The 27,839-nt window shown below is 53.0% G+C and overlaps 1 protein-coding gene across 5 annotated transcripts in view; it reads left to right on the forward strand.

The window, feature by feature from the left end:
- The first annotated feature begins 462 nt into the window (after window positions 1-462).
- The window catches only part of JADE2 (jade family PHD finger 2), a 54,860-nt gene continuing 27,483 nt past the window's right edge, over window positions 463-27,839 (forward strand). For 2 of the 5 annotated variants that reach the window (XM_015875774.2, XM_015875778.2), the window contains exons 1-5: window positions 942-1,110; window positions 6,242-6,299; window positions 8,035-8,120; window positions 16,278-16,435; window positions 27,532-27,701. In XM_015875774.2, the coding sequence (XP_015731260.1) occupies window positions 1,039-1,110; window positions 6,242-6,299; window positions 8,035-8,120; window positions 16,278-16,435; window positions 27,532-27,701 (544 nt within the window). In that variant the 5' untranslated portion in view covers window positions 942-1,038. Of the gene's footprint in view, window positions 831-941; window positions 1,111-2,764; window positions 4,866-6,241; window positions 6,300-8,034; window positions 8,121-16,277; window positions 16,436-27,531; window positions 27,702-27,839 lie in introns of those variants that run through there. The other 3 variants (XM_015875775.2, XM_032447380.1, XM_015875777.2) reach the window with 3 other exon arrangements.

Consider the following 27,839-nt stretch of genomic DNA (forward strand, 5'->3'; position numbering starts at 1 on the left):
GACGCAGGAGAAATGGCAAATTTTAAGTACGTCATTAATATGGCGCCAAAAGGGTGTTTTTTTTTTTTTTTTAAGTATAAGCCTTTTTTTTTTTTCCTTTTTTTTTTTTTTTTTTTTTTTTTTTTAAGGTTGCAGCAGCAGCCCCGTGTGCACCGTGTGCGTAACGGGGAGAGGGGAGCGCAGCGGGGAAAGGGGGGGGCGGTGGGGGAAGAGAAGGTAAAGAGTGAGCGGGGGGTGTGTGCGGGGCGGCCGCGAACGGGACGCGGGGCGGTGCGGGGCGGTGCGGGCAGCGCCGGGCTCCGGCCGCAGCCATGGGGCCCCCGCGGCCCGGCGGGGGCTGAACGGGGAGCGGAGACACCTGGACCCGCGCGGAGCCCCGGAGGGGGAGGAAGAAATTAAGGGGGAAAAGATTTGGGGCGGGAGGGAGGGGAGGGTGGGGGGTTGGGGGGGGGGGGGGGGGGGGGGGGGAGCGGCAGCACCATTATCCGGCCCCGCTCCGAAAGTGGCTTCTCCGCCTCCCTCCTCCCGGAGCCCGAGCGGCGGGGCGAGGAGATCCTGAGGAAGTGCGGGCTGAAAAAAAACCCAACAGAGCGCACCCGCGGGCGGGCAGGGCTCGGCGGGCCGCGCTGCGAGCGGCCATCTCGGCTGGGAGCAGCCATGGAGTTCCCGGGCGGCCGCCCCTGAGCAGGGCCGGGACGGCGGCGATGACAGCGGCGTGAGGGGGCTCTGCGCATCCCCGTCCCCATCCCGTCCCCATCCCACCCGCCCCGCCCCTCCCCGCCGCCCCCCGCTGCCAGGCGCAACTCTCCGCGGACGCTGCTCCGGCAAAGGTGAGGCTGCGCGGGGGGAGGCGGATGGGAAGGGATGGGGGGGCTGGGGGGGGGAGGTCGATTGAGGGGGGGGGGCATTTCGCAGCGCTTGGCTTATTTTGTTTTAATTATTTATTTTCCTATCTCCTCTCGTTATTTATTTATTTATTTCCTCGTCTCCCTCCTCCCGGCTGGGGGATGTGCGGCATTTCCAGGGGGCGGATTGCGCATGTTGGTCCCTTCCCCGGTTTTAAAGTGCGCGAGGCGAGAGCGGCGGGGATGTAAACACGAACTTTTCCAGGTTCGCCCCGCAGCTTTGGCTTTTTCTTTTCTCTTTTTTTTCCTCCCCCCCCCTTCCTCTCCCCTCGTATTTCCCCGAAATTAATGACTGCGGCAATAGCTGTGCGGACGGACCGCGCTCCGCGTTTCTAGGGGGCTCTGCGCGTTACCGGGGGCGGGGGGGGGAGCTCCGGTCGGGGGGGGCCGTAGGGGCTGTGCCCGGCGGGGATCGGGGGCGTGGCGGCCGCCTCCTCCCCCCCGCCCTCCCCATCTCTCCGCCGCCCCCGGGGCCGCCCGGCCCCTTCCCCACCTGCCGCCATCGGGGTTGTGAAGGGGGTGGGAATAACTCTCGTACCTGTGAACCCCGGGAGCCTGCGGAGTGAGGAAGGGGCTGAAGGCATCCCGGAGGGAAAACCCTCCCCGCCCCCCTCATCCCCCCCCTTGCACCGCAGTGAGCGGTGTTGAGTTAGGGGCGCTGGGACGGCCGGGAGAGAAGGGGTTTGCTTGGGATACATCAGCGAGCTCCGGCTTCCCCCCGGGAGTGAGAGGAGATCGTAGGAACGGGGTTTGACCTTTAAGCGTTTATTGGCTACCGAGGTTAAAATAAGCTCGAGATGGGAGCAAAAATAGCTCGCAGAAAGGTTACATCAAAGGTTACGTTTGTTTTCCTTAGGAAAATTGAGGCTGATCTCTAAAAATGAAGGCTTGGAGCACAGTGGGAAGGGGACATGCGAGATTTCTAAGCGGGGAGATGAAATTCATGTGGTTGCTGATGGGGTTTGGGCACCGAGTTCGGAAAGTCGGGCAGGTGGCCCCGTACAGAGGAGGGCGCAGGGCCGGAGCGGGGCACTGCGTGCGGGGTTTGGTGCGGGGGTTCCGGTGCGGCTCAGCCCCTTGCTGTGCTCCGGAGGTGCGGGATGGGGATGGGGATGGCCTTGGGATGGCCCGGCTGATTGCCGGTGCTGTGTCGGGGCATGCTGCAGGCAGAACGGGTAATGAGGGGATAACAAGTCAGGAAAGGAAAGTTAGAAATGTGAGTAATAAAGTTAGAAAAGAAGAAAATCCCCTACTAGATTTGGGGCAAAAAATGGCAAAGCACAGGAAGTAAACGAAGGCTTGTTTTGTTTTAAATTTAAATGAGATTAAATGGTGCCCCCGGGAACCGAGACAGCGGCGCAGCTGGAGCGAGGGGCGGCTCCACCTGGGCGCGGGGCTGTGCCGGGAGCCCTTATAACCCGCGCCCCTCCATGTCCCGCTGCCGGCTTCGGGCTGCCCGGGGCTGTGCTGCTCTCCCCGGAGGGTTCGGGACGGAGCAGCGCTGATTCCCCCCGCCCCAGCCGCGGGGCTGCGAGCCCACACGTGCTGCTGGGCTGCGGGTGCGCTGCGGGGCCATCCCCGGTCGGAAAGTACGTCGTGCCGTCGGGGATGTGGGGCCGCCCGGAGCTCCCCGGTCGGTTATGAGAAAAGGCAGCGCCGCCAGGACAGCGGAGCGGGGCTGGGAGCTTCCCACCGCCTCCCCAGCCCTACTCCTCCGTGAGCAGCTTTCTAACAACGCGCCGCTTTCCAAGACAGAGCCGGGAAATGGTTAATGCGGGGGGAGCGCTGGGGGCCGCCCCGTGGCTCCGTGCCCCCCCCCCCCACGCCGGGACACGCCGGGGCGCACCGGGATGCGCCGGTCCGAAGCCGGGCGGGTGCGCGTGCCGCTGGGGGCACTATTTTCTGTTTGTGTTCCTATTTCTGTGCCGGAGGAACAAACAGGGAAGTGGTTTTCTGCAGTCTCATTGCAGCTCACAAACACAGCGCATATCTCAGCCGCTGTTGCTCAACTGTCACCGAGCGGAGGTCGCGGTGCGGGGAGCGCGGCACATCCCCGAGCGCTGCCGCGATTCGGTGGCCGAGCCCGGCTTCTCCTGCCGTTTGTGCGGATTTCTGTGCTATATTCCCTGTAGAAGCAGTTAACCTGCGCGGATTTCTCTTGTCCCACTTCAGAACCGCTCCCCCAGTGACCCAAAGGGCCGCCGCACGCGGTGCCACCGGGAATCCCCTGAACGCACGTGTGATGCGCAGAGCGAGGAGCTCGCAGGGAGCTGGGAAACCTCTGTGGTTCCCCTGAGCGAAGGGGCTGGCACAGGGCGAGGAGCCGGCCTGAGCCCTTTCTAGGCTACACGGGACCTGGGGACCGGCAGCTCAGGGTTTGGGCAGGTGCTTCTGAGTCTGCCTCCACTTCTCCGCTCCTCTGCTTCTTCCCGTGGGCAGGGCAAAACCGCATCCCCTCGTCTCACAGTGGCGATGGGGATGCTTCGCACCGGGGCTTCCTCCGGCAGGGGGATGCTCGAGGCAGCGGCACGGGATATGGCAGCATCCCCATCCGCCGCCCACCCCCACTCTGCTGCCCATCCCGCGGCTGTTTCGCCCCGGGTCCTGGCGATTTGAATTTGTTTAGGCTGATGGCTGCCCATCGCGTTCCTCGGTTTTGCATTTATTTGCCTTTTTCAGCTGGAACAAAGGCGATGCTGAGCATGTGTTAGTTCGCAGTCAGTCCGGTTTTCGCGTTTCCAGGCACTGGCTCAGTCCAGTCGAGTTGCAGACACTTCAGGGGGATGTTCATTTGTTTATAAAAGAAACCCACATCTGTTTCTATTTGAATCTTAAGCGAGCATACATAGAAACCTTTCTCCTGGTTTCTGGCTCTGTCAAAGCCAGATTTTGGGCCAAGTTTGACCTAAGAGCGACCTTTTCAAAGTATTACAAATTTTTTTGGTATTTGTTTATGACTTTAATAATGATGCCATGTGGGGAACGGGTCAGTTAAAGGTGAAATTAGCTCCTAATGTAAACGGAGGATTAATTTTGGAGCAACGCGCTGCGTTTTGTGGAGGTTTTGAATGGCTCTGTAACACACCGGCTGAGCCGAGCCCGGAGTTGAAGGCTGGTGCGGGGCAGGAATGGGCAGAGAGAGCTCCGGGGGTGCGGGGATGTGGGCAGCAGGGATGGAGGGATGCCAGCAGGGTGCCCAGCCACCATCAGACTTTATAGCCCTGAGCTCCAGATGGGGAAATTGCCCAATTACCCTTTTTCTACGGTAAATTCCTCTGTTGAGTACCGCGTTGTTTACTGCTGTTAGGAGGGCTCTGGAAGATGAGTCCTTCAGGAAGCTGTGTCCTGGAAGTTACTTTCTGAAAGGTCTGCCCGAGCTTTGTGTTTCAGCCCGTGTTTCCCTTCCTGCAGGCGGTTGGTGATGCTTTGTGCTGTTCCCTGCCCGGGCTGGGGCTGCATTTCAGTGCTGCTGTGTTCAGAGAGGTCTATACTTTACTCTGTCAGGGGTTTCATTCAGAGCAATTGAAATGCAGTTCAGTTCAGAGGACGGTCTCTTGGTTCCTGTCACACCGGGGACAAACAAAAATAATTTGTTGAAATGGAGCCACAGTTTAACCTGTGGTGTTGAGTTACTTCTGTATGTGAGTACAAACTCGTCCCACAAATACCCCATAGCTACAAGCAGCCCCCAGCCCTGACCCCCCCTGTGCTGGGCACTGGAGATGCACCTTTCCCATGGTAGGACAGTGATGCCAGTTGTGCTGTCTTGCTACAAAGCCAAAGATAGGAGAGCTGGAAATGCCTTTGGGCCCCAGTAGCATTCCTTTGCTCCAGTTCAGGTGGTTCTTTTCCCTGTTGGTGTTGGTTTATGGGGTGTCAGTGTTGGGCGGCTCCGTGGATCAGTAAGCACAGCTCCATCTCTATGCTCCAAGAGCCAGCCAGTGGGAGCCACGCATTCAGGTAGGATTTCCATTGAAAGAAAGCAAACTGCAGGTAAATCTGCCTTCAGTATCCTCTTCCCCAAGCAGAACCTAACGGCTGCTTGGAACACAGCTGCCTTAATAACAGCTGCTTCCCTGGGAATCACTGGAGGAATGTATTAGCATTGCCATATTCTCAAGGAACGTTTTTAATGGTGTTTTGACAGGGCAGTGCCTTACAACAGCCCCCGTAGTTAAAATGTTGATGGTGCTTTGTGTTGTTGTCCCTTCTGTTGGTGTGAAATGCAGTGCACAGATTGTTGGGTACAGGTGCTGGGAGGGCACAGTGGGGAACTGTGCACAAGTGGAACCTCCTCCGGTGTGCATGGTGTGCTGCTGCTGACCCTCACAGGACAGTTGTGTCCTTTCCCTGGATCACAGAGTCTCTGTGCCTCAGAATGTGCTTACAGAAGGCACCAGGGAGGTGTCTGTGGGGTTGGTGCCACTTCTTGCAGGTGCTGTTGGCTCTCAGCAGTGTGGTCCATGCATAGTGCTCCATCCGAGCCCTGGAGGTGGGGCTGTGCTGATCACCACCTGCTGCGCCCTGAGGAACCAAGCTCTTCTCAAGTGAAAACCTTTGCTTTTGTTTTCATTTTTTCCTTTCTTTTTTGCCTTTTTTCCAAGCACCTGCTAACACAGGTGCTAACACAAGTGCTTGCCCTTCAGCTCTGCCTGCTCAGTCCCTGAGCGGAGGAAGTGCTGCTATTGGACACTCCTGCCTTGTTCTGAGCCCCCTGCAGCTCTGCCCTGCACTGGGTGCCCACTGCCCATCTCCAGGAGGTGACAGTGCTGTGGCAGCAGCCAGGGACTGCCCAGCAGTGCTGGAGGAGGTCTGGGCTGTGGGAAGCCTGCTTCAGGCTGCGGATACATCACAGCTCTTAAAAGAAGTCAGTGCAGTCCGAGTGGGAAGATGACTCAGAGGGTAAAACCCCGGGCTCATTGCACACAGGGGTCCTCTTGAACTCAGTGCTGCATGGACTTCCCCTGCAGGCATACGGAGAGTGCACAGAGTTTCCATTCCTGTAGCTGTGCACTTCCCACAACCGCAGCCCGGTAGTTCTGGGCACAGCCTCCAGCCCTGCAGCCTCATGGGGCACCACACGGCGTGGAGCTGCACATGGCCCCGGGGCTGTGTGTGCTGCAGAGCACTGCTCTGAGCAGTCACTGTGTGTTTCTGTACTGCCTGGGAGTGGGGAGAGCTGGGAGAGAAACAGCCACGTGCTGATAAATGAAAACACAGTGGGGATTTCACATGTCCATTTTTGGAGCCAGGGGTGGCACCTGGGGCGGGCAGGTGAGGGTGCAGAGGGGGGGATCTGGGAATGGGCTGTAATGTGCTGTTCATTCTTGTTGCAGATGGAAGAAAAACGACGGAAGTACTCCATCAGCAGTGATAACTCAGACACCACTGACAGTAAGACCTTTAATTTGAGACTTTGGGCTAGATAACTGAAGTGGTTCACCTCCAGCAGGGGAAGTGTTGGAATAATTACTTTGTAAAGAGCTGAGGAAGCTGCGTCTTCTGCATTTGCTGGAGATTTGCTTCACAGTGAATTGCACGTGGGGTTGGGTTTGTCAGAAATGCAGCACTGAGGTACAACAGAAGCTGTTAGCAGTGGAGATGTTGGGCTGTGGGCTCCTCGTTCTGCTGGAAGCCCCCCACTCATGCAGGGAGCTGAGCCCCATGAGCCCCCAAATGAGCTGTGCTGGGGGGCAGGGAGACTCCTGCTGGGGTCAGGGTGAAGCCCCAGCCCTTCCTGTGGGCTGAGGAGGGATGGGGGGAAAAGGGACAGAGCTCAAGCCAGCAAAGCTTGCAAGCCCACGCTTGCTGTCAAGCACATACCTCACTTCATCCTCATTTGGTGGAGTGCAGAAGCATGTGCTCAACAATAAATATGTGCAAATGTGCTGAATTTTGGCTATAAATAGAGTGCTTTCCTCTCCCACTTATCTCAGGGCTTTGCCCGCTGCAGCAGCACCACTGAACCGCGTTGGGGGTTGAGGCATCTTTAGTCCTGGCATAAAACATCGTGCCCTTATCTCTGTTGGACTTTGATACTTGTGCTGCAGGTGATACTGAAGCTGTTGACAAATGCTCTCCTGCAGGATAACTGTAAACAGAAGGATGACCTCTTTGCTGTGCCTTTGCCCAGGAAACGTGGTGGTGGTGGTGATCTAAGCCTGTATGACTGCAGTGCCACATGGCACTGGTTTGGCATTGGCTTATAGGCACAGTGTGGTTCAGCCCTCCAGTGGTGAGAGCAGTGCTCAGTAGACCAATCAGCAGCCAATTTGGTGTGCTCCCAAAATACTGTTGTGCATCTGGAGGGATCCGGTTGTACAAAAGATGCTACCAGCAATTAGTTTATCATTTACTAACATCTTTTTTTCGTGGTGCTGGCAGTAGCAGTAATAGTAACACAGGTGAGCTGGGAATAGGAATTAATAACAGAGCTCCCATTGCATTTCAGGCTCCAGCAGCTATTGCCTCATGGAGGTGGCAGCAGCAGTGGTAGTACTGCATGAGTCAGGACAGTGAGAGTCCATTCATAATAATCTCAGAGTAAAGCAATCCCAGATCCCACAGCAAATACTCTCCTACTACTGACATGTGCTGTTGTGTGCAGAGGGGGCTGCTGAGCTGCACACAGCATGGAAGTTACTGATCCTGCTGCTGGTGAGGAGGTTTTACACTTACAGCCAATATTTCTTTTTGCTGGAGTCTGAAGTCCTTGAGTGGTTCAGCACATTCAATGGGAGCACCCATGCTGGAACAGTTCAGTCTCACCTCCCAAAGTGGTGATTCCAGGAGATCCCTGATTTCAGAAGCATTAAGCCCTGGCTTCCTTCCTCATGGAAGCTGTTTGTTCTTCTGGCTTTGTGCAGTTGTAATATCTCCCTTTGAGAACAGTTTTCTTAAGTTTAAGGGGTTGTGTTTCATTATCTGCAGCAGGAAAGCGATGTTAATCTGTTCTGGTGGAGCACCCTGAAATGCACACAGCAGTAATGCCACCCTGGGGTTTATCACCTCCTAGCATTGTCCAGGGTTGGCTTGGGGCTGTAGGGGCAGCAGTGACACAGACAGTGACACAGACACGGGCAGAACTTGGATCTCTGTGTTGGCTGACGTCTCTTCTGCCTCCTTGCAGGTCACACCACGTCCGCGTCCAGATGCTCCAAAATCCCCAACACCAAATCCAGCTGGTCCCGGCAGAAGGAGAAGAAGCCCTCTGAGGTATGTAGTGTGAAGTGTTGCCCATGACCTGATCTCCTGGTTCTCAGGGGTCCTGTTCTTTCATATGGGGTTTGGAGGTGGCCTTATGCTGGCACCCCAGGCTTGGTGCCCACCTGGTGCCCTTTGGCTGTGCCCTGCTGCCTCTGCACGGGTCCCAGTTCTGTTTCCAATAGACATAGAAACTATACTGAGTGCGAGCTGTTGTTGTAGCAACTTCTCTGTTTAGTGGCAGTCATCTTTATTCCCAGAGCAGTGTGAGCAAAGCCAGAGTGACATTGCTCACACATTTCCATCCAGACCAGTGTCCAAACAGAGCTAAGTTTAGCTGAAGGTGGAGCTGGCAGGGCTGCAGCCTCCCTGAATGCAGGCAGTAAATCCTGACTTGAGCCTCTATGCTGTGCTGCTCCTGGGGCTGTGGCCCGGTGAAAACAGACCTTTGTAACATCCCCCCCCTTTGCTTTGAGCTGAGCAGAGATTTTGAGGTTTTCCTGTGGTCACTGCCTGAGTTACAGCTGCGCTTAGTTTTTATCTGTGTAACAGATTTACACTGATGTATCTAATGTATTGGCAGTGGATGGGGGCATAAAAAGCCCAGGTTGCTTGTGCCTTAAGGGCTGAGGAGCTGCTGTGACTGCTCAGGTACTTGGGAACTCTCCAGTGAACAAAGAAGAACAGGTGTCACTGCCTGCTGACAGCACTGCCGGGAAGGTGTGCCAGGGCTGGGAATCTCACTTTGTGGTTATCAATGTGTGTCTCAAAATGAATGATGGGGGTTCTGTGAGCTGAGCCCCCGATACTGAGACAGCATCTGGGGCATCTCCTCCTGCTGGGACACCATCACCCCTATGAGATCATACTAAGGATGGGGGGTGAGCTGGGCGTGCACCCTGGGGATGTCACTGGGCTGTGTCTGGGGCACCCAGCAGGACGTGTGAGGGCCAGGACCAGGTTCAGAGCATGCAGCTCTGTAGCAGGCAAAGTGGAGCAAAGCTTGGCAGTGCAACACTGGAGAACTGCTCTGGGTTCATGTAACAGCTGGGGCAGAGTGATCCACAGCAGCACATTGGAACTGGAACCTCAGGGGACCTGTGAAAGGCAACACGCAGTGCTGGAGTTGGGCCAGGACACTGAAGCTGACGAACCAACTATAAAAGTTCAGTGGGAACCTGAGCAGATGTGAGCTGTCTGGATCTCGGCTGGAGTCCCCTGTCTTGCTTCTTCCCTGTGGCTGCTGGGTGCAGTGCCAGCCGGGTTCAGCTCTGGGTGGAAGCCAAGGGCTTGGCTGAGCGTCATCGGCACGGCCCAAGGCACACAGCAGTGGTGTGGAGGTCTCCTCATTGAGCATTGGTTTATGGATTTCCCCCTACAGCAGCATCTTCCAAACCATCCCCAGCTGCCTCATCTCCTGCTGTGGTCGTGGCACCCTGGGCATGCTGTGCTTGGTGCGGAGCTGCAGCAGTGCCTGCCTCTGTCCATTGGAAGCGCTGTAGGGCTTCGTGCAGGGAGATTTTTGGGTGCAAAGCTGGGTGGGCATCATGTCCTGGAATGGCAAGTGTGGAGAAGACCAAAACCCTCAACATGCTGAACTTGCTTCATGTGAAATGGCCAGATGCCTTGATCATTGTACTGAGAATGGAGAAGGTAGCAAGAGAAAGCACAATGGACATCACACCCTGCCATTCAGCCTGCCTCAGTCATTTTGGGGCGATGTAGCCATTTCAAACACCAGCCCAAACTCAGATTTGCACAAGGTTTCTGGATCCAAGCAGCACTCTATGCTCTGCCAGCTCCCCAGTGCAGGCAGCTCGGGTACAGCTTGGGATGCAGGGGCAGTGGCATTGAGGGACAGTCTGGAGATCACCTCCAACCTCTGCTGTCCCTACCAAAGTTGTGTCCCTGTTTCCCTGCAGGAGGGCTGGGGGCCGTGCTGCCATCTGCATTCCCCTGGCAACATGCACAGGAGATAAAAAATCAGAAGCATTAGTGTTACACAGTTATTAGCTGGGTCAGGGGGTGATGTTTATTATGAAAGACTCTGTGAGAAGGGATTAACTATGCACATTAAGAACCACCCGATACGAGGCATCTGGAAAAACAAGCTTCTTAACATGGAAAAGTACTGAGCTGTTTGTAAACATCCGTGATGGTGGCCATTGCCAGGGAGGGTGATTATATTTATCTGTGCATGTCACAGGGCTCTGCCTGGGCTCTCTCTCTCTATGTGTCCCAGACACCAGGCTCTGTGAAAGCTCACAAAGGTGGCAGCTGTCCCCGTGCCCACCAGGCTGCTGGCAGGGAAGCCTTGGGGCTGAGGATGGAGTCAGGCAGCTCCTTGCATCAGCAGTGCCTGATTGCGTTAATCTTCTGATTGCGTTTATCTCATTAGGGCTCATTCATCCCTGGACGTGGCCTGGAGGGAGCGGGGGTTCCTGCAACCCCAAGTGCTGCTGCCCCAGCCAGTTCTGTGTGGTGCAGGGATGCTGCTGGTGGCAGCAGGGTGCACGATGTGCACTCAGCTCCTCCTGGTTTTGATGCTGAATATGTAACAGAGTTGAGATGCGCCTGTAGTATGGATTCTTGCTTCTCGTGCCAGCATGCTAGTGCAATCCTGCCCCAGCTATAGGGCTGCGGGGATGCCAGCGTAAGCCTTGCTGGGTCTGATGGGAGTCATCAGCCCTCTGTCCTGTTTCTGACAGTGAACAGTTGTCAGTGTCTAAGCAGAGGATATAAGAACAAGGCAAGTGTGTAATGATGCTTGCTGGTTACATCCTGCAGCTCCCAGACGTCAGCGGCCTGGGGACTCTCTTGGATGCTACATCTGAGTCACTGCGTTAGCCAGGATGTTAGTCATTAGCTTCTGAACTATTCGGGATCCAGAGCGCTGCCACGAGCTGCACTGCTGGAATGCTTTGTGGGGGCAGAGGTACCTGCTGCTCCGGGTCACCCTGCTGCCTGGCACAGCTCTGCTCTCAGCTCTCCCCGTGCAGCTGCTGCTCATCTCACCCAGTGTCAGCACTGCCCCTCTTGCTCAGATCCATCCTGTTGGGGATCTCAGGGCTGCAGCTGCACGCCGTCTTGAGGATGAGGGGGAAATTGTGGATTTATACAATTTACATTATTTTTTGCTTTCCTCCTTTAGATATGACTTCCATGTTGGGAAAGATGTCTTTTTCCATCTCTTTATAAGCACTTAACCCTTTTTAAACACTCTCATTTTTATATCATTTACCTTCTGGAAAGCAACTGTTATTGCACCAGTTCTCTCCCTGTTGATATCTTTTCCCATTGCAGTTGGTACAAACTGCTACAGGGCACTGTGAATTTAGTCCCTGGGCTCTTTGTGCTCTAAGAAAGACATTTGTAAGAGGCCATATGGCCAGGCAGGGCTGGACGTACTTCTACTGTGCTGGATTAAGGGAAAATATGCCACTGCTGAAAGGTTGGACTGCGGTGCCTTTGTCGCTTTTCCCAAGCCAGCGTGGTTCTAACAGATTAAAGCCATTGTCTTTTGAATGCTGAGAAGGGCAGGACAAAAATGCTTCTAGTTCCTATTTTAAATTCTCGTGTTCATTGGGTCTTTTAACATTCAGCATTTCAAGAGGAAACAAGAATAGATTAAGAGATAGCGGCCTAGATCCCAAATGAACACGAGAGTAAGTATTCTTCTCCCCACAGGCAGATAATATCATGGCTTACAGACATGCACCAGGCACTGCCACGTTTCTGAGCCCTGCTGCTGCACATTGCTGCTCTGCTCCTTTTGGAACGGGCCAGAAGAGTGTGACAGAATGACTTGGAAATGAGATGGGGAGGGAGCCGGGTGGGCGGCCAAGGGCTGGACCCACAGAGGTGCCAGCTCCAGCTGATACGAAGACAGTTTGTCCAACCAGAAGATATTCCCAGGGCTCCCATTGTTCTCATTGTTTTCTCTTTCTCTCAAAATCCTTGTGACTCATGAGCTACAGCAAACAATTTTCTGCTTGAAAGAATGAAGGGCTCATCGCATCGCCGAAGGGAGGAGAGACCTACAGGGATGGGTGAGACCTTGTGGGAGGAGTGGTGTTGGACCAGAATCCAAAGGAAACCTTTTGTCTGAGCTTCCAGAACTGCTTCACACTGTGAACCATCACTGTACAGCCATGGAAGAAACAGTGCCCAGTGCTCCCGGTGGTGCTGTGGAGCCTGCAGGGATGCTGCTACAGGTGCTGGGTATCAGAGAGTGCTGCAGCGTGGAGCACTTTGGAGAGATTCATTTTTGCAAACCCTCTGGGGGGTACAAACACCATCATGCACAAACATGATGTACATGTACAAGGGCTGCCACCACTGCACAGGACCTGGTGTGGTCCCCGGGCTCACTGCGCTTCTCAGAGTTAATTAAAGGCAGCGCGAGACGAGTGTTTCTTTAGTTTAGATTTAAAGACCAAAACAGATTCAGCTTCTTGGCTCTCGCCCAGCAGCTGATCTCATATAAGTGGAAAGCAGTTAGTAAAGGATGTGAATCTGATGTTCTTGGGTCGGTGTGTGGGGCTGGCGGGGTAAGTGGCAGCTTTGGCCCCGCTGTACTCCCTCTAAAAGCACAGTCCTTGTGTTAAGTGGAGCTGAGCAGTGACAAGCTCGGCGCATTGCTGTATTGAGGAGGTTTGTAGGTGAGTGAGAGGACCTTGAAATTGATATGGGGATCTCAGAGAGGCTGTGAAGAGGTCTGAAGGCGGGGCTGATGGGCAAGGAAGTGAAGTGCAGAACTGGAGGAGGATGCTTTTTGTCCCACGTTGAGCTGAGCACTGGCTGCATCCCCAGGTCACAGGAGGGGACGTTTGTGTTGCTGTCACAGCCACAGGAATACCCTTCTGGAGCCAGGCAAAGTGAGAAATCAGGATGTCAGAATCACAAGTTTTGTTTCTCATTAATGTAGTGTTTGGTTTTAGTTGAGAGAAATCAATGTGGTTTTTGCTTCACGACAGTTAACTACAGAAATAATGACAAGGATGGATATATCCTTGGGTAATGTCATGGCTCTTGTTTTGCATTGACTTCTCGTGTTTCTGGACCTTCAGGGTGAGCTGCCAGCCCAGAGTTATGTGTTGAAGGGATGAGGAAGTGGCAGAGGCAGGTGATAAGGGTCCAGTGGGCAGCAAGTGACCTGATCTGTGGGAAGTCATTGGTTGGGTGCCCTGCAGGTCAACTGGAACCCAGTGGTGAAGCTGAGGAACAGGACAGGTGAAGGTCTCCATGATGGGATTATTTCCTGGAGAAGCTGTTGTGCTTCTCGGGCAGCTCTTGGCAGCACGTGGGGGGAGGCAGATGCGGCTTCTTCACATCGTTCAGAGGAGCATCATCCAGAGGTGCCTCGTGCTCCTGATGATCTGTGTGTTCATCTGTGGGACGTGTATGGCAGGACTTGTCTTAACTAACAAGAGCTGCAGGAGCCTGTAACCCAATGGTCATGTTGACCAAGTGTTTCTGGGTGTAATAGCTCTGCTGGAATCATGTAGTACAGTGAAAGCAAAGGGAAATAATTCACATCTGCAGTTTCTGACTGCTGGTTCCTTATAGTGTATGACAGTTTGGCTACTCTGTCCCTCTTGGTGCTGCCATTGGCCCCAGGTGCCACTGAGATGGGCACCCACCAGTCCCTGCCTCACAGCCATGGCATGGGGGGAGGTGGCAGCCGGGCTGCCGAGACAAACTGTGAGTTCCTGCAAGAGGGAGGAAACAGTAAACAGTGCTATTGAGGGAAAATTGCTTGTTTTCTGGTACACAACTTTCTCTTCACCGCCAGGTCCTCAGTTCATCAGTGCCCAATTTGTCCTTTATTTAGTTTTCATAAATAATTCAGAAGAGTTTGAGTAGAATAATTGAGTCTTTTCCCAACCCTAATCCCAGACAATTCAAAACAAAAAGGCATTTAGATTACAATTTGTGCATATTAGCTGTTGGGAGATTTCCAGACAACTGATCTGCTTTCCTTTACAATTTCTCTGGCGTTCTATCATTTCTAAAGTGTTCTGCTTTGATAGTTAATAATTTGAGCGTTTCCAGTTCTTCATGAAGAGACAGAGGCATCGCTGTGATAAAGTGCTGGCGTGCTCTCTGCCTTTGGAAGTGTGAGCTTATCTGTTTTCCAAGAAGGACTAAATAGATGAAGTGGTAAGATTGCACATCCAGCCCGCGATGCGCCTTATCATCTTTGGGGAAATAGATACAATCGTGCTTATTTGGCTTAAAATTAAAACTCAGCTTCTTCGGGGATGTGGGCTGAAGAGCCAGAAGGGGTGGATTTGGGGAAGAACCTGTGCTGTGTATGGGGCAGGATCTGTAGGGAGGGCTGTGCAGTGGGGAGGTGTGTGTGCTGTGTCCTGACCGGAGCATGTAGCAGGAGCTGCAGCGAGTTGACCTTGTTTACTTCTTGCTGCCTGGTGCACCAACACGCGGCTCTGCGAGGATTATGACTTCTTGTGTACTCCTTGTGCTTAATTAGCGTTGATCTTAATCTTTATTTATTTATTTATTTATTTATGCACTGGCAGCATAGCAAAACGTTACCGTGGTGCCTGTAGCAAGGAATCTGTTGCACTGAGGGGCTTAGAGGAATTTGATCTTTCTGACACGGAGCCCCATTCAGATGTGGATCCCCTGTGTGACTGCAGTATGGAGGCTGTCAGTGGTGTCCATTGAGGGATGCACTGGGGCTGTGCCTGGGTGGCTCAGATCCACTTTGTATGAGTGTGGGCAGTGATGAGAAGGAGGTACCTGCACAGTTCCAGGAGATCCCAACATTGAAAAGGTCATTTATTGTATTTAACTCTAATTGGGTTATCAGCTGAGGCTCTGGGGATTAAACAAACTGACCTAAATCCTGGTCTCAATGGTCTTAGTTAATGTTTAGTTTCCTGCCTCTTAGCTGATGTAGTTTCCAAAACACTCCATGGAGTGTTATCATTGAACTGAAAGTGTTAAACCATCCTGTGGCATCTACTGTGGCTCTCACAAAGCAGATCTTGATCTGAGGCTGACACTGCAAACAGGCAGATCAGCACCGAAGGAAACACCTGGTCTGTCCCAGCTCTGCAGAAGGAGCACAGTGCTTGGAGCTCGGTGGTGTCCCAGTCTGGCTGCTGGCACCATTGACATCATTGCAGCTAATAGCAGATGGTGGAGAGGAGAAACCATCCATTTTCATTTACGATTTATTTTTACCCTGCAAGAGACAGGATTGCTCGCGCCGCTGCTGTCAGGCAGTCCCCTGGAAGGAAAACCTTATTTACCGCAGTGGGTTATTTTGGAATGCTTTTCTCATCGCAGTGCGTTGGGGGAAGGCTCTGCAGGGCCAAATGGGAGATGGGAGAGAGCCCATTCCCTGCCCAGTAGTTGGGGTTGTCGCAGGGAGGGCTCTGTGTCTGTCTCCAAGCGGGTTTAGTGGGTCAGGAAAAACCCCTGTGTGTTTGGCTGTGGGCATGGACATAGGCATCTATATCACCATTTAGCCAGAGATTTTCCTGTTCACTAAGCAAACAGATTTTTTCCAAGACTGTAAACTCAGCTTTGCCCTCGGGTATGAGGGAGACAATGAGCATGTGAAATGCCATTACAGCTCAGCAATGCCTTTGTGTTTCCACCGGCCCATTAGGCGGCTGGGAGCCCATCTTAACACACCAGCTCCAAACTACTCACCCAACCCTGGACTCAGCCAGGTTGGCTTTCCATTGCCATGGCTCCAGCTGTGGCCAGAGCAGCAGAGCTGCAGGATTATTGTGGGGATGCTCTGATGCTGATGCTCTCCACTTCAGCAGTTATAACTGTCAGTTATTCCCATAAATATCCCTTTCAGTGCCTTCTGTTGACCCCAGTAACATCTGGAGTTACCTGCCAGTGTGCGATGCCAAAACTGGGGCGGGGTCACCCAGTGAGGTGGGCTGTGCTTCATGCCTGTGGGTGTGCAAAAGCTGCTCATCTCCTTTCATGTCAAGAATGAGGGGGACATTTCCTGCCCTAGTGGAAGTGTTAGGAAGCCCATTGCTGTGAGCACCGATCACCCAGGAGAGTGCAGCCCATCACGGCATCAGGCCAACATGGCACATCTATCTACCACACCGTTGCCCATAGCCATGCCCCAGTTCCTGCCCTCCATCCACTGTTGGTGTTTTCCCTTTGCAGGTTTTCCGCACGGACCTGATAACTGCCATGAAGTTACATGACTCCTTCCAGCTGAACCCTGATGAATACTATGTGCTGGCAGACCCCTGGAGGCAGGAGTGGGAGAAGGGTGTGCAGGTCCCGGCCAGTGCCGAGGCCATCCCTCAGCCTGTGATCAGGTAATTAGCATCCCTGCACCTTGTGTGCTTATGGCTGCGGGGTTCTGAGCTGGGAAAACCAGAGAGAGGCCGTGAGGATGATACTAGGTTGGATAGTAAGATTGATTTCTTGGGAATAGTGGTCAGGCATTGGAATTGGTGGAGGTGTTCCAGAAACATGGAGATGTGGCACCTGGGGATGTGGTCATTGAACACGGTGGGGTGAGTTGGGCTGAACTTGGGGATCTTAGAGGTCTTTCCCAACTGTAATGGTTATGTGATTCCGTGCTCGGAGATGTGGAGCACCTCTCCTATGGAGAAAAGGGCTCAGGCTGTTTGGCCTGGAGACAAGAAGAAGGGAGACCTCAGTGCAGTCATTAGAACTTAAGGGGTGCTTGTAGACAGGGGGAGGGTGACTTTTTACATGGACAGTGACAGGACAAGTGGCTGATGGCTTTAAACTAAACAAAAGGAGATTTAGATTGGATATTAGGAGGACATTCTTTACCCAGTGCTGGAGACACTGGCACTGCTCTGCAGAGATGTGAATGCACCATCCCTGGGCAGCCTGAGCTGCCAGGGGACAGCCAGCCAATGCTGGGGGGGCTCTGAGGTCTCCTCCAACCCAGCCCCATTCTATGGCTGTGGTGGAGCTGTATGTCATAATGTGGGGGTGCAGGAGCTGGCCCCTAAATTAAGAGCTGTGAACTGTTCTAATGTGTTGAAAATATGATGGCGATGCAGGGATTGGAGGGCTGGGGAGCCCAGCATTAGCCAGGCATCTGCAGGACTTTGTATTGGCCTAGATTGGTGCCTCGTTAGCTATTTTAAAATGGGGAACTGAGTTTAAAGGAGACACTGAAACAGCTGCTGAGGCACAAAAGAAACGTGGGTGAGCCACTGCCCCATCACAGCAATGGCTGAGGATGCCATATGGGGAGTATGGGGAGCTATGGCATGGGCATGTGCTGCTGTAGGGTGGGCTGGGGCCGTATGCTGCTCATCAAGAGGGGTTCAGGGCAGCACTGGTCCCATCAAGGCTCCATTTGTCCACAGCTGCTCTTGCAGCTGCCAGCCCTGGGTCTGATGCAAACTTTTGCGTATGTCCCCCATCCCCCCCCAGTTCTCCCCAAGGGGAAACAGAGAAAGAAATGAAACTTGGATGAATCCGAACACATCAAAAGGGTAGTTGTAAAGGGGGCTGTTGAGTTGATTTAATCCTTCAGAAAAGAAAAAAAGGAAAAACAAAAAAAGAAACAGTGAGTGGAGTATCTTTTTTAAGTTGCCTTTGATAGCTAACCGCAGTCTGTGCTCGTGAGCGCTCTGCTCCCCAGCTGAGGATCGTGCTGGGTCTATTTCCAGCTGAGAAGAGATAGCTTGGCAGTGCCTGGCCGAAGGTGCCCTTCTGCAGCTGACCCCAGCAGCATCTGCATGGCAGTGCTGTGCCTGCTCCTGGGCAGCTGGCTGTGAGCTCTGCAGGCAGATCACACCTCTGTCTGCTCCCCTCCCTTTGTTTCCAGGGCTCCTGAGCACTGGCAGCTCCGTCCTGCTTCCTGTGGGGTTTCTGTGCAGACCAGAACCAAATCACAAAGGCCTTCTGCTCACATTGCTCTGTCTCTGTGTGGGTCCCTGCCCAGAGGACAGCTGCATGTTTCTCACTGCAGCGAGATGAGCTCATGGCTGTGCAGGTGCCTTTTCTGGCAGGGTGGCACACATGGTGTGGGGGACTCTGTCCCTCTGATGGCATCAGTGCCCTACATCCCAAATCAGTTAATGCTGTGGGCTGGTGATGCACGGAGATTTTTGCAGGCTGGAGGTTCCAAGCCCAATGGCTGTTGCTGCAGGGCAAGAGCTGGCACAGCCCCAGGTGCAGCACTGCCAGGGGCAGCATTTTGCTTTGTACCTCATCTCAGAGTGGAGTAACAGAGCATTGCCCATAGAACTAAGGGGAAATGCACTGAGAGGTGCAGTGCAGACAGCTGCCTCTCTTTTAATCTCTTGCCTGTGTGCTTGGAAGTACGCTCTTCCTCATTGCGCCTTGCCTCTAGGTTGTGCGAATCCAAAGCTGAAAATGAGATTTTGAAACGTTTTATTTTGCTGGAACTCTGAAATGTCAAAGCTGTGGGTGAAGCAGGAGGAAGGAGCTTTCTTTTTAAGGCATGCTTTTCCCAGAAAGCAGCTGCCTGGAAATGCCTTTGCTGAGAGCCACCTTAACATGGAGTCCATTGCAGACTGGTGTGAGCCACAGAAGAGCATCCTTTGGCCCCTTGTCACTGTGCTCTGGTGCCCGGGGCTGGATGCCACCAGCCATGTGGGTGCTGCCTGCACAGCAGGGCTGCTGGGCAGTGCAGGACATTGTGTGCTTCCTCACCACAAATCTGACTCATCGGTGCTTAAAAGGAGGATCGTTTTATGCAGCAGCTTGCTTGGGAATTGCCCACAGCCTGGAGGGCAAAGCTTGGCTCTAAAAACCTTTGGAAGGCAGATGTGAGCAGGAAAATGAGGAGTTATTTTCTCCCAAGAGTGGTGTTTCCCATCCCTGTGAGTTCCCTAGCCAGGAGGTGCTCTGGGCTGCCCAGTATCATGGCTAAGCCGTGCAGCCCCCAGGATGGGTTCACAGATGGGGAAACCCTGGCACAGACATTTACAGGGTGCTGGATGCAGAGTGGGACCATCACAGCTTGAGGTTAAGGGATAGCAAGTAAGGGAACAGCACTGGATGCAGTTATCCTGATGGTCTGGGAGCATTGGAGTGTGGGGACTGTTCAGATACCAGCTGGGAACAAGAAGCTTTGGAATAACCTAAGTTGCTCCAGGGAAGGTTCAGGCACAGAGACAGGGAGTGGGGGGAGTCACTGTCCCTAGAGGTGTTTCAGAGCCATGGAGATGTGGCACATGGGGACATGGTCAGTGGGCATGGTGGGGTGGTCTGGGTTTGGACTTGGGGATCTTAGAGGTCTTTTCCAACCTCAGTGATTCTGTGGTTTTATGAGCTCTTCCTTAACACAGTTTTGCCATGATGACCTCTGGAGGAAGATGCTCTTTGCTTTCTGCATGGTTTATCTGGGGCCACACAGATCTTCCCTCACAGTGGGTACAGAGCCTGACCCCAGCTCGCACTGCTGCACTGGGAGCATCGCTCCATGCGGCACTGGCACCTATCCCTGGTGCTGTGCACCTGTAAGCCTTTAGTTCCTTATTTACTGAATCGTTTAACATCTCCCTTCCCCGAGCTGACAGCAATGCGGGCAGGACCTCGAGGCGGCTCTGGGAGCTCACATTAAGCTCCATCAGTATGTGCTGTATACTCTGCTTCCTGTGAATGTGCGCACAGCGGGAGGACGAGCAGGAAGGCTGCTTCTTGCTGGCAGGATTCCCAGATATTCTTGGCGTCGCAGATCTCTCCTTGCATCGTTGCTGTGGCCCTGTTTGAACAGAAAACAGAAAGTGCTGTGGCAACAGGAAGGCACAAATCTTGGTGGGGGGTCAGCAGGAGGGGATGAATGGCTGCCACAGCATCCGGGCAGTGATGTGACTGTCCCCTCTGTCCCATCTCCTCCAGGAGCACGGCTGCAGGTGGAGCTGAGCTCTGGCTGTGCTGCATGGTGCTGCTGTTGAATGCTGGGCAAGATGTGGGGCTGCCAGGTGTTGAACCCAGGAGGTGTCCCAGCATCTCCCGCGGTTCTATTGGGCTGTGGAGCCAGCACACTGTGTCCCAGCTGGGGCTGTGCTTCCTTCCCTCCTTCCTCCCATCCCTCCCTCTCCCCGCAGCCGGCTGCTGCCTGTTGACTCATCAGCAGCTTCCCTCGGGCTTTGCTGCAGAAGGGGCAAGCAAGATTCTGCAGCACTCTGTGTATCTCTTGGAGCTGCGCTGTTGTTTTAACATGAGATGCCTGGGTTGTTTTTTTTTCTGTTTGTTTGTTTTTCCCACCCACTTCCAGCCTATGGTGGAATTGTGTGAGCTCAGGGCTCCATCGGGTCCATGTGAGCGGGTTCCTTTCTCAGGAGCTGCAGCCCCAGTGGAGTTGTCAGGTTTTGGGGTTCCCACCGTGGGAGAAAAGCATAGGAGCATCAGCATGGGTTGGGGCACACTGGTTTTGTATCCAGTGCTTGGAGAGGAAATGAGCATGATTGCCTTCCTTTGTTACTTCTAATCATTTCTGCTTTCCAGCCTGCTTGACAAATCCTCAGGTATGCTTTCAGTTTTTATTAGTTTGCTGAGGGAAACTTGTTAATCCAGCACAGGATCAGCTGTTCTGTGCCTGGTGCTGCTGTTGGTCATCCCATGGAGCTGAGGTGAGAGCTGCACTTCTGCGAGCTAAGCTGAGCCTGCAGGACCATGCCCATGGCACCTGGAGAGCTGGTGCTAGGTTGGAGCTTTTGCAGTGAGTTTGAAGAAGGTCTGGAGGATGCGCTGAGGCACTTGTCGCTTCACAATAGTGTGGTGGTGGGAAGGTGAGGGTTCCTCTTGGCCACCCTCTGCCTCTGGTGACTCAGAGCTGGAACTGTCCTCCTGTGTTTCAGGGTTCCGTGTTCAAGCAGTGATTCAAAGTGCATTGCAGAGTGTGGCTGCTGCCCATTCAGATTGCTCACAGCCTTGCTTCCACTTGGATGAGTTTATGCACAGAGGAGACCCATGTGCCTGCATGGTGCTACCCATGGGAACACATAATCCTGTGCCCCAGCTTTGGTCTGAGCTTCAGCTGCACTCCCTTGGTGGTTACATGGGGTGGGTTTAGGATTTGGGACCGGGAAGCTCCTGCTTGCAGAACAGCAGATGCAGGACTGCTGCCATTGCTCACAGCATCCTCCTCTGCTCTCCATTTGTAGGTGTCTAGGAATAAAAGTTGAGCTATTGCATTATTGAAATAACTGTGGAAGCATTATCTGCCTAAGACAATTAATTCCAGATGCTTTAATGTTAGTAGCATGGCTGAAGTTACATGAAGAAGCAACATTTTTTGTCTTTCTGTATTCAGCAGACGTACATATAAGTCTCCCTGCCTTCACTGGTAGCAGCCCTAAGCTGTGTTACTTTGCTTCCCACCCAGACGCTGCCATGCTCTGGTCAAGCAGAAAAACAGCTGCACTCTGTTGCTGGAATCAGAGCTGGGACCTGAATAATTCATCTGTTGAGCTGAATCTTGGGGAGATGTAGCTTGGAATATAACTGAGAGAGAGACAGGAACATCAGCACTCTAGTCTTCATCTTGTCTGCTGTGTATCGGGCTTTTATATGGTGATAAACAGCTCCAGAACGAAACTGGAAGAGCTGTCTGGGCTTAACAAGATGGCTCTTTGGTTCCTCCTGCTCCTTGTTTTCCTCTTTTTAACACATCAAAGAGGAGTGAATTGCTTTCTCCAGGGAGGACTGCATGACTCCAGAGGGCTGGAAGGACCTACTCTGCTCACAGGCTGCTACCAGAGAATATTTGAGATGCAGAAGGCAAAAGGGAGTGTTTTCCTGATGGCCCCTGTTAACTGTGGCATAGAGATCCAAGGACAAGTTACAGAACCTGTGTGCAGTGTCTGCATCCTAAGGACCACCCAACCACTCCCTGACATTTGTAACAAAATGAGGTTCTCAGAGGGGAATTTGCAAACCTGAGCAGCCCAACTGTGGCCAGAGCCATAGAACCAAAACAAGGATTTTTGCAGCTGGGACATGCCCTGTGCCAGCAGCTGCCAGAGGAGAGGCTGTGCAGGATGTACCTGCAGAGCTGCGCAGTGGCAATCGCTGTAAATTTGCAAATGTTTTCAGAGCCCATAATGCTCATTTATAGCAACCCCTGCTTGGGGAGCACCGGGAGTTCAGCTGGGAAAAGCCTTGGCTGGCCCCCACCTGGCTGGGACATGGAGGTGCCTGGCACGGTGGGGTCCCTGGCTGCCCCCCAGCAGGATGGGATGCAGGACATGATGCGCATCCCGCAGCCAGCCGGGCATTACGTCACCCACAACCACGCTCACTGGCTGCTGTACTGGAGGGCAGGATGATGCTGCAGGCAGTGTTAACCCTTCCTGAGCAGCCTGGGCAGCACAAAGGGACCATGGCTGTGCTGAGAGATAGCCACTGGCGTTTGTGTAGTCATGAAGGGGAGGTTGGGGGGGTTCTGGGTGCAGAGCTGCTGTTTCAGGAGCTTGGTGCATCCACTAGGGGCTAAATCCAGCTGCTTTGTGCCCCTGAAACAGCAGTAAGAAGCCAGGCAGGAGCTTCAGCTCTGAGCCATGCGTTTAACCGTGCCCAGGTGTTTAGAGCAAGTGCTTTACTTGAAGGTTTGGGTTATACCAAGCAGGAGGGAGGCTAAAAGGAAAAATACCGCAGTCCTCAGTTGCAGTGCAGATTTCAGTCAGCTGGGGACCGCAGGGCTGGAGCTGAAGGTACACAGCCTTGCAGCCCATCAGCAGCAGTGACAAACCATGCACTTATGGGGAGCTGCTCCCTCTTATGTAGATGTACCAGGCAGGGCTCCGTGGAAAGATCTTTTGCTTTAAATATGGTAAGGTGCTGGCAGCAGGCTGGCATCACAGCAGGGGGGAGCACAGCTGAGGGTTTGCATTCCCCACCTTTGCCCCCCTGAGCTGATCCTGATTCTCTCAGTTACGTGTTTGTGTGTTTGCAAAGACAGCTGCCAAATCTTGAGTCCCCTGGAGTGGGAGTTGGGTGGGAGCACTGAACACACTGTGCTGCTGCTGGGGCAGCATCCTCAGCCACTTGCTGGGACCTGATCCCACATCCCAGAGATGTTCCTTCAGCCGCCCCCCTGACCTGTGTGCTGCTTTCAACATCAGGCCAGTTCATGTAGAGCCTGACTGCTGTAATATCTCCTTAGATTTCCCCTTTTCTTCTTTGCACTGAGCTTTCAAACTGTCATTTTTGGCTTATGGTTTTACAGGCTTTCAGAGGAGCCATAGAGGTGGCATAACAACCATCAGTAAATCAGGGCTCAGGCACACAGAGGGTCACAGAGTGCTGTTTGTGGTGCAGCCCCCTGCCCTGCCACCCATTCTCCATTGTGCTCCTTTTCTCTCACCTTTCACTCTGCTATTCGGAAGCAATAGTGCTTATACAATCCATGAGCTTACATTGGTAAGAAGCTTGGGTGTCTGGTCTGACTGCCTTCTGGATACTATTTTAATAAACAGAAAATGAAAATCATCCCTTTAAATTGTAGAATGCCTTTTTAAAGTTGGAGTGTGCTGCAGGAGAATTCCCCCGCGAGCAGAGCTGGCAGCATAGCAGGATCAGCATCCTCTGAAGGTTGCTGGCAGAATTATCTTTCCACTGACTTTCCTAAGCTGATTTATTTATGGACACTGGACAGGACTATTTTAGACTGGAATGTAGGTAGTGAGAAGATGAGTGGCTGAAGCCTTCATTGTCATAAAGCAAAGCATTTTCGGAAGGGAAGCACTGTGCAGGGTTATTTATTATTTCTATCTGGTATATTAAAAGGGAGAATATAGGGGGGAAAAAAAGCCATCTTCCTTAAGCCAAAATGAAGCATTCCGTTTACAGAGATGATTAACCGTGGGAATTGGCTGAGTGTGTTTTATTACCACATAATCTTCTCCCAGGATAGATGTGATCCTCGAGAGTGTTGGGGTCCACTTACTCCTTTCCCTCAAGTGCCCTTGAGACCCACTTGCAGACTAATGGCCTCAGGTTTGTTGTGCTTTTCTGGCTGATCCCAATTTTCAGCCCTTCGTTTAAATAAGCTCTTGATTGATACAAATACTTTTAAATGCTGCCTTGCTAAATAAAGGCATAAACTCCTGCTCGTGCTTTCATTTTTGTTTCCTGCTTTGCTGTTGTGCATCCCCTGCCCATCTTCCCATTTTGGAGCACTCTGTGACTCTGGCTATGAGTCATGGTGGTATTTCCATCTCCATACCGGGGTCACGCTCCATGCTCTCCTCTCAGCATCCTCTGTACCTCTTGCTGTGTCCAGGCTGTGTCCATGTGCTCCATGAAGAATCTCACTCTGCTAGGTGCCCCATTAAGGGCAGTGAGGCACTGTTACGGGTTGCCCAGAGAGGTGCTGGGACCTGGTTGAGCCGTGGATGTCCCTGTTCATTACAGGGGACCAGGTGACCTTTAAAAGTTCCTTCCAAATCAAGTGATTCTATGACTCTGTGAGTACCCAGAAGCTCTTTGCCATGTATGTCAGCATATCAGGAGGGAATGTGCTTCTTCAGAGTGCTGTTTCACCCGCTGAAACTGTATGTAAGAGATGTTCCATATCAGTGCTCTCTCCTATGGGACCAATGAGTGATGGATGCAGCCGTTGACTATGAGCTCCACAGGACCCGTTCTTCAGGTTTGGGAGGTGCTTGGCACTGCTGCTCCAGGTATGTTTCAGATGCTGCTGCTGAGCAAGCATGTGGGGCACCGTTAGGTCTTTGTGTCTTCGTTTACTTGGTGTTAATAACAAGAAGCAGAGAGCAGCTCTGTAAGTTGCAATGAGCAGAAGACCCTTTCCATTTTGCAACACTGGGAGAAGCCACTCTCCAGGTATACCTGGCAGCAGTGCTGTTAGCATCAGCCCTCACTTGAAGCTTTGTGATTGCATCACTGAGCTCTTTGCAAAGCCAGGCAACACACTCTGAGTACCTGCTGCAGTGCTGTGCCACCGGCTGCTTGTGTAACGGGGATTAAGGAGGTCAGGAGGCACAGCTCTGAAGGAATGCTCAGTGCTGCTGGGTGACTTTTCTCCCACTGCTCAGAGCTTTTGACTCCATGAGCTTGTTGCTGCTCAGCCCAGGGCTTGCTGCTCTGCAAACCACCCTGATCGTGGCTCATGGGACAGAGAGTTTCAGTTTTGCTGAGAGCACATTGCTCCAGGGTATTTAATGGGGCTGGGAGCTCCTTGGAGGAGACTCCTGAAGCTCATTGGGTGCACGCATATTTTCAGTGTTATTACTGCTGTCTGCATTAAATACATTAAACACAGACATCGCTGAATCCCCAAGCCCTGTCCTAGATTACAGTGAGCTCATTTTAAAATCTGGAGACTCGCAGAGCGGTGCTTTCATGGCTTTACTTTCAGATCCTCAGCTGAGATTTGGAGGAGCTGTCCTCAGAGTGTTGAGACGTGTGGTTATTTTCAATCCACTGATGGGGAAAGGAAGGCAAAGGAGGCTGCCTGCTTTGCTGAGGATCTCAGCAAGTCATGGAAAGTTGCAGAACCTGATGGTGGTGGTGCAAGGAGGGTGGGAGCCCCAGGCTCTGCACGGCTGTTGTTCCAGGCAGAGCAGCAGCTGGGAAGGGATGGCGGTGCTGTTTGCTGTGTTTCTTTGCAGCATTTCTGTGTTGACATCTGGCTGGGAGGTGGTATTTTGGGGCAGAAACGTGAGCTGTGCAAATACAGCAGCAAGCTCCAGCTCCCGGCTTTGCGGAGATCTGTCATCTGGCACCGCAGGCTGCTTCTCATTTCCAGCTCGTCCTCTGCTTGCATGTCATTACATGTGACACTGTTGACGTGTGCATGGCAAGTGTCATCCATGTTGCTGCCGACTTGCCAAGAAGCGCAGGCGAAGTGACAGAGAGTGCTGGGCAGGAAGCCTGCAGCCAGTGCTGCTGCAGTGTGCTTGCTGCTGCTTAGAGCGCATTGCTCCGAGCAGCATGGGATGTGGGACATGGGATGTGGGACATCTCCATGGCCAGGCATGGGGCTGCAGGCATCATAAACCAGGGCAGAGACAGGAGCTGGAGGCCTGCACAGAGCAAGTAGGACTGCCCTTGAGCATCTCACCCCTTCAGCCCAGCACCAGCATCCCATCTCATTGTGCTCCAGTCAGTGAGCAGTAATGGGAAAACTATTGCCATGAGGAAAGCTGCTCATCGTGGATATAATTTGTAAGGGCAAAGGGAAATGACCTTTGAGGGCACTTCTCCCATGGTTGGCTGAGTTACACTTTCAGTGCTGCATCGTGCAGATGCTCTTGGTGCTGTATGAGCACCAGGACTGGCTCTCTGGGCAGGCAGCTGGTCAACATTGGTGTTTCCAGTCCAGCCCCAGCTGCCTGCTTGGTGCTGGGAAGGGACAGAGGGCAAACCCCAGCTCAGGAGGATGGGTGTGCTGGCTCACTTGGCACTGGAGTATGCACGTGGGAGGCTGCTGGCAGCAGGCGTGCAGCAGCGCTTGTGAGGCGGAGAGGGAGCAAGGATCCCTGCAAAGTGTAAAAGTGGCTTAATTTCTCACAGCATGAAGGGTAATCATGTAACTCCTGCAAAGTGGGAGGGTTCCCGCAGAGACCCCGACACAAAGCCTCCCGGCTGCTGATCCAGGCTGTGATCCGTGGGGCTGCACCATGGGAGGGGGAGGGGGAGAGGTTGGTTCTCATTGAGAAGCATCCAAGGGGCTTTAGGAGTGATGCTAAAGCCTGAATGTGGCAGTGGTGCCAGTGTTATTTCTGTAGAGGTCAATGTGATGAGACTGACTGATAGAGGCTGAGGCATATGGAGGCATGAGCCAGCAGAACGAGCCTCATTCCCAGATCAGTAAAAGCAAATTCTCTATATGAGCTGTGCTTGTACAAGCCTAAATAGGGGCACTTTTTGTCTGTGTCCCCATGGTCATTGCAGCTGGCGCAGTGTTGTGTGGGCAGAGCAGGCAGGCGAAGTGCAGATTCCCTGCCCATGGGAACAAACTGTTTATCAAAGTCAGAAGTGGATATTTTTCTGGTTTTTCATGGTTTTTTTTTCCTCTTTGATGACATCAAAACTGTTCATGAAAAAATGAGCCTGAGCCGTTTGTTTTGGTGCTGTGTCCCGTTTACTCTGGCATGCAGCAAACCCTCCTCTTTCTGATGTGATGGCAGCCACACAGCTCCATTCCCGGCAGCCAGAGCTGTTTTCTTGCTGGTGGAAGCAGCCCCAGCCCTTCAGGTCCCGTCCTCCTTCCTCAGGAGCTAGCAATGAACGCTTTAAGTTACTCACTGCTGATTCCTTTCTCCTGTTCAGCAGTGCCTCATCTCCCTCCTGCCATGAGATGTGTTTTCATTTGTAGACTCAGAGTATCGGTGCCATAAGTGCACCCTCATGGCCAAACATGGCCTCTGTGCTCCCAGTGGGATGCTTTGTAGCTGTCTCTCAACCTCTCATTCCTCCCTTCCAGGATCATACCCCAGCTGGAGAACCTGCCTTCCCCGGTGTCCCCCAGCAGCCTGCCAGGCTCTGAGATTTCGGAAGCCACAAGGACGTACCTGCAGGGTGTGAGCCGCTACGACCTGGACGAGCTGGATGCCTGCTGGTTGGAGCTTGTGAACATGGAGCTCAAGGAGATGGGTGAGTCCTGCAGGGCTGTCCGCTGAGCAGGCGTTGGGTCTTTTAAAGTAATCATCAGCACGTTTTGTTTGAGCACAGGTAACTGGACTGGGAATTTGACCGCTGGCACTTCAGTGCCCCAGTGGTATTTCTGTGGGT

This window comes from Coturnix japonica, chromosome 13 (genome assembly GCF_001577835.2).
Source record: "Coturnix japonica isolate 7356 chromosome 13, Coturnix japonica 2.1, whole genome shotgun sequence".
Taxonomy (NCBI): domain Eukaryota; kingdom Metazoa; phylum Chordata; class Aves; order Galliformes; family Phasianidae; genus Coturnix; species Coturnix japonica.